At 39.5% G+C, this 11,738-nt stretch overlaps 1 protein-coding gene across 1 annotated transcript; it reads right to left on the bottom strand.

Moving 5' to 3' along the window:
- Positions 1-681: 681 nt before the first annotated feature.
- On the bottom strand, positions 682-9,930 carry mier3b (mesoderm induction early response 1, family member 3 b). Its single transcript, XM_021621743.3, has 13 exons — positions 9,828-9,930; positions 9,041-9,065; positions 8,612-8,757; positions 7,537-7,671; positions 7,120-7,243; positions 5,685-5,758; positions 5,393-5,465; positions 5,106-5,254; positions 4,929-5,010; positions 4,752-4,846; positions 4,455-4,582; positions 4,072-4,232; positions 682-3,804 (listed from the first exon to the last, which is right to left on the bottom strand). The coding sequence occupies exons 1-13, from the start codon at positions 9,834-9,836 to the stop codon at positions 3,257-3,259; spliced, it is 1,749 nt and encodes a 582-aa protein (XP_021477418.1). The 5' UTR covers positions 9,837-9,930; the 3' UTR covers positions 682-3,256.
- Positions 9,931-11,738: the final 1,808 nt, after the last annotated feature.

Raw genomic sequence — 11,738 nt, 5'->3', positions numbered from 1 at the left:
ACATGTCTGTTATAGTGCCACTGTGTGGTCGATGTCTTGAAAGTGTTTTAAACACTTACCAAACTGTTACAATGCAAATATCCTTAACTGATTTATGTATTTATGTTCTTGACCACACCCACGTGAATGTTTATTGGTACTAGTCTGGAAAATATTGCATTGATTCTGGAGACCTTTGTCCATAGATGCCACAGTTTCATGCAGATCGGTCATTCGGTACCAGAAGAGCAGGGTTTATTTGACAAAATTCTAAATGGCAGAAAGTCCATCATGGCAGACCTAAGGCAAATGTGTTCCTTGTGAGGAGAGGGATATATGTACCAACTTTCATGTTTTAGGTCAAACAATGTGAGGGGTGTGACCTTTCAAAGTTGGTATTTCCAGTCTTTTATAGCACTACCATCTGGCCAATCAGTGTAATTTTGTAAATGCTGGATCTCTATGGAATGACAGATCATTCACCGATGTTTCTTCAAAATCACGCCTTTGCTGTCTGAGATATCCCATGTGACTAACGTATGAACAGACGGAGATCCACAGTCCCAGACCCGATTGTGGGGGACAACTATAAAGTATAGACCCACCATAGTGATGTCAGTGAAGAAGTTGGAGACATTTTAGGGAACACCACAAAAATCACAATTGTGCTGTCACACAAGTCAAAGCAGGAGTCTTGAGACATTTTCCAGATCTTTTTTCTGGATCCGTACACCATGTATTAAAGAACAGAAAATACAAAATGCTTAAAACCAAAAGAAAAAAAACTATTCAGTGTCTATGTACAATTCTTATAAACAATAACGATTTTCTTAACATTTGATTGTAAATGTGTTGATTGTCTATTTCTGGATACACGTTTTGCAGGTTTTATTCACAGAACTAGATTTTTATATATATATATATCTGCTATAGTCACTCCCCCCTATCTTCAAAACACAATACAAAATATAAAAGGAATTAGTTTAGTGCTTTCTTACACACAAGTCTCAATGAAATCACAAGATTTCAGCACAGGGTTGTAAAATCAAAATATTAATCTACTAGTCAACGGCCTTTACATTCAGACAGTATTTCCGAGTCTTTGTACAAACCATTGGGTGAAAAATATATCCCTGCACTTCTAAAGCTAGAGAGCACCTGGACACACCCACTGCATCTGCACTTTGTATGATGGTGAGCAACAATCATTTGGTACATCTCCCTAGGCACTTGATGTATCTGTAAGTATTTGATGGGTATAAGCAATGGTATACCATTTTTGGTTATATTTATCCAACCATACCAGATCTATGCAAGTACCTAAGGGATAGGGACAAGGGCTTGATTCTGGACTAGACCCATCTCTCAAGATAGGGACTACAGAAGCAATCCCTTTATCACCAAGACAAAGACAGCAATGTGAAAATAAAATAAGAGAGAAACAAAATGGGATTTGTACATATGATTGCAGACTTCAGAACACAAAATGCGACATTGAATAATATATTAATAAGTCTTAGGTAAAGCCTTTTTGTGGTACATTTTCAAGAACTGTCACACAGCTAGCATGCATTGTCCCCCCAAAGTATCCAAACAAAGTCCATCAGTAAAACGTAAGAACATGTAATGTCTGTACATATCTACACATTGCCCTTTTACAAGGAATACCATTTAAAGTCTTTGTATCAACACAGATTCACAAGTTTAAGACAAGTTTAAGTCGATGAAGACATTTTCAAGGCTATTAGCTAATTATTTACATGAAACTGTCCACATTTGGGGAAACAATGCAAGGTGAACAAACAGCCGACTCCAATGTTTGCCATAGAAATAGTGACTAGATAACACCTACCTAGGTAAAACCAATGCTCATATGCAAGAAACCCGACAGGACACACTCAGGATGGTGAATTATTGGGATGGTACATCTTTATGTAAAAATCTATGGACTTCTGTGTCTGACATTCAGAATTAAATACCCCCCAAACGAACTAATTATCCAACTCACAATGCATAGTTAAATTAAGTAAACACTATTACTGCACTCATTAACACAGTGATGACTCCACGACAATCAACAATTCACAATTAGTTCAGTCTAGAGAAATAGAAGTAGGCTGTTAGACTGCAACTGGACATTACTTTATAGACCGGATAATAAAAGGCATCCTCCAGTCCGTACTGTGGAAGTTACATGAAAGTGGCTTTAAATAAGGAAATAATACTTCTAACAATCTTACGCAGGCTGTTTTAGTTTCAATATAGAGCAATACAATTTAGAATCATTTGTTTTGCTCTTCTTTTTTTTTGCCGAGTGGTCAAGCTCAACGAACTCCATGATAAACATGCAAACAGCACAACTTGCCTGGGCCAAATAGATTTGTATTGTGCCAAGAGTATAGGGTAGAAACTATATACATTACTGTAACTGAACACATGACATCTCAAAGCAACACTTATACCAATCCAAAAAACATTTTCCTTCATAAAGTATAATATTTTCATGATATAGACTAATTTCTGGGGCAATACGAGCGATTTTTAAGGAAACGTTTCAGACAATCTGATGGACAGACAAAGCTGCTCTGCTTATTGGGGTGTTAGATTCAGCCGTATAGTCTCTAAATTTAAAAATGTCTTGACCTGTCATGACTCACAAGAATTAACAATGAGAAATGATCATATAATATACTGTTACATTTCTAGAACATTCTCCTCCGGTTTGGCCACTTTGGACTGTTAAGATCTGATAAAAGCAGGTTGAGTACAAAATAAGCTTCCACAGGAGAAAAAAACTAAGGCAGAGAGGGAGGTTATAACGAGTTATAACCTACAACGCCTCGACAACAATGAGTGCTGTTGCATTAAATACAAACCCCAGGCTCATCTCAGACAAAATAACATTTGCCCAAGCCTGGATACTATAATTACCTGTAAACACTGATATTCAATCAAAAGTACCACTTTAACAATGAACAAACTACATATGAAACCAGAACAAAGATGTTTTGGCAGCTGAATATGAGTGACAGGATAACTTGGGGAGGGGGTGGGGGGGGGGGGGGGGGGGACAAACAACTGTCTATCCGCAGCCTTGGGCCGGACCCCACTGTACACAAACACGGACATTAAACACCTCAGGACCAGAGAAAATAAATGGCTATATAAACTCTTGAGAAATCAAGATTTTTAGTTCTATACGATAAAGACATCACTGATGTCATATTTCACAAATGAAATAAATGTATATTCATATATATCATTATTAAATACAAATCTAATTCTCCAGTGAGTGAGTCTTATGTACACATGGGAGGGTGGTTTTAAAGGTGGAACTCTGGGGGCGGGGCGGCGGGAGGTCACACTGACTGGAGCGCCGTGCTGTGCTGTGCGTGATGCCGTGTGTGTGCTCCCATAAGTCTGTTGGGCTCCCCGCCAAACTCCCAAAGTCTGTGACGGACACTGCCATCTTGGTGCCAGTGATACGGTGGTGTGTCATTTTCCGCCGCCCCTCAAAGTCCACTCCGAGGTTTCCCACAGAAGCATCGTTGATGAAGGAGTCAGGCAGTGCCAACTTGAGCCTCTTAGAGGGCCGCTCACATTCCTTGGCCCCGCACACCCCACCCAGCTGGCCCAGATCCGAGTGGTAGAAGCCAGCATCCAGCATGTTGAGACAGTTGGGGTCCCCTCCGTTGGATGGAAAGCCCAGGGGCTCGTCATGGGCCAGGGACCCCCGGTGGAGGCTCTCCAGAGGGGGGAAACTGTACGAGTCCAGGCAGCTCACCTCCGCTGGGCTGCACACTGTGGCCACGCTGTTACTCAGGGCTGAGGGAGGGGGACACGTATATAAACTACTTGGTTATCTGTGGATTTCATATGTATTGTTTTTAGGACTTTTAGGACTTAGATAGATTAGATTTAGGACGTAGATTGTATAAAGTTGTATTGTTGTGTATAATATGTGTACTGCAGATTCATACTGAATACCAGATCTGAAGCTAGGCTTGTGAAAAATATAGTTACCCTGTCAAGGATAATGGGGTCAGTTTGTGCTACATGCAGTGTGGAACATCTGAGACCCTGTTGACTAACCTGTGAGGTCGCTGGCAGTGATGGAGTTGAGTAGGCTGAGCTGCTGCTCTGTGGTGGGCTCCATCCTCACCCCGCCTCCTCCTCCTCCACCTGAGCAAACAGAGGAGGAGCTGTCTACTGCCAGGCCCTCCGCCTCGTCCACTAGCCGGTCCATCAGGTCCCTGCAGGCAGAGGGAAGACACACAAGGTTAACACACACTCAGCCATAGACACATTCTCCTTTAATAACCATGAGCCACCCCTTTCATGTAGTTGCAAGCACAATAAAATAAAATCTGCAAACACAGGCTTTCATCATATTCAGAGAGAACTCTGTCTACATACATTTGGCAATGAATTCAGACCTCAGTTACTACTGTTGAGCAGAATGAACGATCACTTACGTTACGCCAGGATAGCTGCTATACTTCTTTTTGCCAAAGCGGTTCTGCTGGACGAAGAAATCAAAGCGCTCTGACTTCTTCCACATGTAGTAAAAGGCCACACATTCAGCTACCGTCCGTGTCTTCACCTGATGAAGGGCAGAAATACATGATAAAGAGAAAAGTTCTACAACACAGGAAGTTAGTGTCAAAGGCTTTTTAAAGAAAGGCTAAATAAAAAGTGTCCATATCCTTACAGAAGCTTTCAACATTATGATAATTTCTCCACCCTTTAATCAGTAACAGAGAGAGTCCCACCTTGTGTTTCTGTATGAGGTGAAAGTTCTTATCGTATATCTGTAGTGCATGTTCAAAGTTTCTGCATTCATCTTCAGACCACGGTGGGGATTCCTCTGTAAAAATCACAAGGAGTCATTTTCCCTCACAATAGAGTGACATTTATGAGTCTACTTTTCATTCAAAATGGTAACTTACCCTTTGAGGATTTCACATTACTGCAATATCGCTCCAATGCTTTGTGGGTATTGTAGTTGCATTTCACAAGCTCATACAGAGCCTACAGGGAGACGACAGAGGAATAGGTGAACTCTGATGGCAGCAGGAGCATATCTAATGTTATGACATCCAGTGAGTCTTAAAGTGATGACTGACCTGCTCATTGTCTCTCACATGAGCTCCTGCCGTGTCACTTCTTGTCCTCTCGTCAGTTGCCCATGACAACTCCTCACACAGGAAGTCCCTGACCTTACTCTCTGACAACACGTCCGGGGTCCATAGCAACTGGTCATCATCTTCGTATACTGTACGAAAATGGCAGATGACAATCACAATGTTAGACACTATGCAATATTACACTTGGAAACACTAAATATCTGACTGTCAAATGCAACTTTGACAATATGTTTATGGGTTAACCTCGTAAGAAAGCCTCCACTCACCCTTCTCATCAACACCATAGTGACAGAGGTGAGTGGGGACCTCTGCTTGGTGCTGCGATCCCACCATTATTTCCTGTGAAATACAAAACAGACTTACCGCTCAAAACAGAACATGCAGCACCATGTTCCAAATGCAGGTCTAGGTTCAGTTAACCAAAGGTCACTAAATAAGGTCACTAAATAACTGTAACCATTGGAAAGTAAAATAACTGACCTCCAATTAGTGCTTATGGGAAACCTAATCTTGTATCCCCTTCAAATAAAGTCACCTTTGAAAGGACAGGATTCTTACCTTTCTGGAGTCCTCGGGGCTTGGCCCATCCTCCTCACATTCCGACTCCTTATCACCGTCGTAGATAGTGTTAGCTGACAATGCAAAGACAGAAAGGGCACTCCCCATTAAAATTCTTGCTATCCGAATGGTGTCCTGTGCTTATCAACTCATCACATGACAAGATAAGATCATATTAAAATATAGTATGAATGTTTGGGAGGGGATAAATGCTGACAAAGCACAAGATAAATAAGTTACTGTGCTTTTGTTAATAATGACACCTGCACTTCACAGTAGATGCACTACGCAGAAATCGCGTTGACATTTTCTGGTTGCTGAAATTCTAATGGTTTGCCTAATTTCAATTTGTGTGACAAAACAAGCAAGTATAGTGTAGATAATCATTGTACTATCTAAACCACTGTGAAATATATTTTACATAAGCAAAAATATTGAATTTTCAGCTGTTTGAAGCTGGTGTACAAAACCAAAAGTAAAAGACGCAAAACATAACAGGAAGCATAGAAATAGCTCACATAGAACATATCTACCGTTTCTTATACTTGCATTCAATGAGAATGACATAACAAAAATAAGCAACATTTAAAAAATAAACGTAATAAAAATTGTTTGAATAACACAGTGTTTTTACAACTAATGCCGGTTTGCCTGATGCTGATGCCATGCAGGTGTTTGTACACATGCATATACGCACTCTCATTCAAATAAACGCATACAAGAACACACACATACACGTAATAGTGCCAGACATGCACACAAACATATACATTTGGCATTGCTGTTATGATTTTAGTTGTCCTCGATGTCCTTTGTTTGAAATGTATGTTTTTATTTAATACTTTTTTTGCATTGTTGTTTGCTGTTTTCTTCTGTCTTTCTTTTTTCTCATTAGTTCATTCTCTTGGTTGTTGGTGCATTTTGGGGGGGGTGGGTTCTTGGGGGAATGGAATTAATTGTATTTTTTAAATTTTTCTTCTTGGGAGGGGTTTCGAATGGTTGAGGGGCAGCTATTGGGGAACTGTGGGGGGGTGGGGGCATCTTGGAGGGGTTGGGTTCACGATTTTTGGCCTGGTGGGAGATCAGTCAATGTGCCCATTCAGGCATTGACCCTGGATGCTTCTGTGTGTCGCTCTGAATGGGACTCTGTTGGATGACTGGTATGATGTAGTTGTTGAGCGGCTTCACTGAAAGTATATTGTATGTTTTGGATATTAAATAAATAAATACATAAGATTTCTGTGAATTTGGTTGGGTCGCCCAAAAAGTTATATTGCAGCTTTAATAAATAAAATATTGCAGTTACTCATAACTTTCACACCATAAAGCACTATATGAATCTGCGTTTTGTAATTGGTCTCTCTTGAGCTCTGACAATGTCTTATTTACCCCTGAGGTGTCCTAATAAAGTTGCAATTGAAGTGAATTGCCTTACATCTGAGTGTTCTGGGGAAGAAGTCAGTGGCCTCGTGGGAAGTGACTGAAGGAGTAAGGTCATCAGCGGAGGACTGGGTCTCCTCCTCATAGTCTCCTGATAGCAGGTCTTTAGCAATCTCCTCCTGTGGAAGAACACAATCACCATTTGTAACGTTAGAAGGGAACCCGCCAAGGATCAATTGACCCTAAAAATTCCAAGTTTGTCTGTCGTAACCACACCTTGGAGGTAATACAAAAGTAAGACACATAACGTAATAATAGTTGGGATAGATGGCCTACTGATGATATAACAAATACATTTGACTGAAAACCTCTTTCAATATCCACAAATTTGTCTATACAGTACACGGTGACATTTTCTAAATATATTTAATATATATTAATATTCCCTTTACCAAATCAGAATTTTGCTCACCTTGTCCAAAGTCATGTCTGGCAGTTCATCCGTCAGCTCCCCAGAAGAGCTGTCCATGCTGGATCCTGCAGCCGTACTGACAGACGCCTCATAGCGGTAGATGGCCAGCAGTTCCTCCAAGGGCATGTTCCCCTCCTGTTACAACAAATAGAAATCCTATTAGACCATGTTTCTACAATCAAAATCATGATATTTCATGTCTGCTATGTGAAGAATGGTTAGACAAAAAGTTCCATGACACAGTGTCTGTTTCCATAATAACACAGAACATAGTCATGTATTCATTATGCTTCCCCCCCAGCCTATAACATTTTATTCATTGAAGTAGGGAAGTGGTAATTCAAGCATAGACAGAATTTAAAAATATTCCAATAAAAATGACAACTACAATTTCTGTCTAGAAGAAAGGAAACAGTATATTCATTTATATTATTAGCCAACCTAGCTACAGATTGTAAAACCAGAAAATGTGATTTCATGGGAAAAAGATGTGTACCATTATACTGGTAATTACAGGTGTGGATATTAAAAAAACATTGTCAGAGATTTTTCCAACTAACCTGGTATTGGCGATACCATCTTCGCCCTCGATTCGTGGAAAAAGGAGTTTGCAGTGGGTCTGTTTGAATTCAGAAAATGCTCTATTAAAATAACTAAAATATTTTGGTCCATGAAGTAATCCAACAATGTGTATGTCACCATCTTTTCTATTTCAAGTCTTCTCACATTGATAGAGACAGAGATGTCTGTCATGCAGCACTTTGGGGGTGGACACACCTGTCTCAATTAATGAGAGAAGACTTGAAATAGACAAGGTGGCGACGTACACATTGTTGGATTACTTAATGAACAACATTATTTTAATATCAGAGCATTTTCTCAAATCAAACGGACCCCGTGCAACTGGATGCATCCATTTTACGAGACTCCTGTTTCCACCAATCGCTAATACAAGGTTAGTTCATCTCTGCTGATGTTTTGTATAGTCACACCTGTCATACCAGTATAATGGTAAAAAAAAGTTGGGTTAAATCACATTATCTGGTGTTACAATCTGTAGCTATAGCCAACCAACCTTCTCTAGATCGGCTATCTCTGAGTTGAAGTTTTTCTCGCCCTCAAATGACTCTTCCTCCTCCAAAGTCCTCTCATCGTCATATTCATGAACTAGCATCTCGGCTGACGGATCGAAGTCATGATCTTCCGACGACAAAGAGCCAACTGTGGGCGAAAACTATTTTAGAATGCAGTTTAAAGGCACCGTTACAAGGACAACCACAAATAAATTAAGATACTCTTGACAAAACTGGCACTGCCACTGCTTGTCAATACCATTGGCGCACCCACAGCACAATTAAATAATTTACAAGAATTACTTCCTTAATAAAGATTTTATAAATGTATTTAGCTGCATGGTATCAAAACATTAACTGAATATAAAATGGGCATGTCATATTCATAATTTCACATTCAAGTTCCATTAAAAAATGTATTCCGACATTACCTGGGCTCGAACTCCCGAAGGAAGCCTGTTTGGAAGAACAAAAATATAATAGCACCAATTAAGCAATTTTGAATCTGTGAATATTACTGTTACACTTTCGAAAATTTTCGTTCAAACAAACATTGATTTTTACAGCAGACATTGTCGATAATATATAATATCCACCAGGATAAATAAATAAAAAGAGCTGCATTTTTCCGCAACCTGAAAACACATACCGAACGCACAGCGGTTTATTTAATGTTGTAGAATTGTAATATTAAGTAGCAATATGATACCATTTGGATGTGGCACACAAAATAACATTAAGGCCCCTATATCCAGTTTTGTGTACTGCCAATGCTCTGAAATTAGCCTTAAAGCTAACCTTATTGACAATAAAAAATACAATTATTGTTTAGCCTCGTACACGGTAACCTAAAACTGTAAACAATTCACCAGTTATAGGCGATGTTTTTGTTTTTACACAAGAACCGAAAAACACAATCGCAATTAATTGTAAATCAAGTCTATTTATTTTTCTTCCCACATCAAATTGGCGTTTGAGTCTGCCCGGTAGACCTTAGCAAAGCAGCTGAGAGCGAACAGGCCTTGTCGTGAAGGATCGGTGTATACATTCAAACATATTTTAGAGGGATAGTTGCAGCAATTTTGACACAAAACCACAAATATTGAACAAAAACAACTTAATCTATGTAATCGATTACATTTAAATAGAAAGTTGGCAACACACATTTTTTAAACATCGATTTAAAATCTGATGCTTCTCCCCTGTTTTCCCTCTTACCTCCGCCATATTGGTACCTTTAGCTCGTTCCAGCTCAGTACCCGGATAGAGTCTCTGAACCAATCAGAGATCCAGGTAACAGTAGTCGTGACGTCTTTCAAACTTAACACTGGTAGGCTAACTACCGTCAAAATCTAGCCAGGAATGTTACTGTAAAAATTGACTGGGATAAAGAATGTACTGATTGTACGTTCAGTTGGTTTGTATTAATTTGAGACCTGTCAGAAACCACTATCCAAGCAGATACTGTTGAATAACTTCTGAAATTACTATTCATAATGCTGAATTTCCTTTTCCTTGAATAGATGAAAATCATGCAATTTACTCAATGTACTACAACTAAATCAGACAATGTCAATTCAGGTAAACCAGTTAACAGGCAATTTCCATAGTCCCTACCCATTGCAGACCCAACTTACAAAACCAGTAGGGGGCACAGTTGAACTACTATAAATGGAGTGTCAATTCAATTCAATTCAAGGGGCTTTATTGGCATGGGAAACATGTGTTAACATTGCCAAAGCAAGTGAGGTAGATAATATGCAAAAGTGAAATAAACAATAAAAATTAACAGTAAACATTACACGAACAGAAGTTTCAAAACAATAAAGACATTACAAAAGGCATTTGTAATGTCTTTATTGTTTTGAAACTTCTGTTAACTGTTAATTTTTATTATTTATTATATATATATATATATACAGTGTTGTAACAATGTACAAATGGTTAAAGTACACAAGGGAAAATAAATAAGCATAAATATGGGTTGTATTTACAATGGTGTTTGTTCTTCACTGGTTGCACTTTTCTTGTGGCAACAGGTCACAAATCTTGCTGCTGTGATGGCACACTGGAATTTCACCCAGTAGATATGGGAGTTTATCAAAATTGGATTTGTTTTCGAATTCTTTGTGGGTCTGTGTAATCTGAGGGAAATATGTCGCTCTAATATGGTCATACATTGGGCAGGAGGTTAGGAAGTGCAGCTCAGTTTCCACCTCATTTTGTGGGCAGTGAGCACATAACCTTTCTCTTGAGAGCCATGTCTGCCTACGGTGGCCTTTCTCAATAGCAAGGCTATGCTCACTGAGTCTGTACATAGTCAAAGCTTTCCTTAAGTTTGGGTCAGTCACAGTGGTCAGGTATTCTGCCACTGTGTACTCTCTGTTTAGGGCCAAATAGCATTCTAGTTTGCTCTGTTTTTTTGTTAATTCTTTCCAATGTGTCAAGTAATTATCTTTTTGTTTTCTCATGATTTGGTTGGGTCTAATTGTGCTGCTGTCCTGGGGCTCTGTAGGGTGTGTTTGTGTTTGTGAACAGAGCCCTAGGATCAGCTTGCTTAATGTACTCTTCTCCAGGTTCATCTCTCTGTAGTTGATGGCTTTATTATGGAAGGTTTGGGAATCGCTTCCTTTTAGGTGGTTGTAGAATTTAAAGGCTCTTTTCTGGATTTTGATAATTAGTGGGTATCGGCGTAAGTCTGCTCTGCATGCATTATTTGGTGTTCTACGTTGTACACGGATGATATTTTTTGCAGAATTCTGCATGCAGTGTCTCAATTTGGTGTTTGTCCCATTTTGTGAAGTCTTGGTTGGTGAGCGGACCCCAGACCTCACAACCATAAAGGGCAATGGGCTCTATGACTGATTCAAGTATTTTTAGCCAGATCCTAATTGGTATGTTGAAATGTATGTTCCCTTTGATGCCCTTCTTTTTCCTTGTCTCTCAGATCGTTCACAACTTTGTGGAAGTTACCTGTGGCGCTGATGTTTAGGCCAAGGTATGTATCGTTTTTTGTGTGCGCTAGGGAACAGTGTCTAGATGGAATTTGTATTTGTGGTCCTGGCAACTGGACCTTTTTGGAACACCATTATTTTGGTCTTACTGAGATTTACTGTCAGGGCCCAGGTC

Source organism: Oncorhynchus mykiss, chromosome 11, assembly GCF_057628025.1.
Source record: "Oncorhynchus mykiss isolate SJ-2025 chromosome 11, ASM5762802v1, whole genome shotgun sequence".
Lineage (NCBI taxonomy): Eukaryota > Metazoa > Chordata > Actinopteri > Salmoniformes > Salmonidae > Oncorhynchus > Oncorhynchus mykiss.
Note: the sequence above shows the minus strand (reverse complement) of the source record. Positions and strands in the feature narration are given on the sequence as shown.

Bases quoted from the DNA above. Each gene is read 5' to 3' on its own strand.
- mier3b (XM_021621743.3), bottom strand. The intron at 5,759-7,119 runs GTAAGGCAATTC...TTGCATTGTCAG, and splicing joins CTTCCCCAGAACACTCAGAT to CTAACACTATCTACGACGGT. The intron at 5,011-5,105 runs GTCAGTCATCAC...GTCTCCCTGTAG, and splicing joins ATGTGAGAGACAATGAGCAG to GCTCTGTATGAGCTTGTGAA.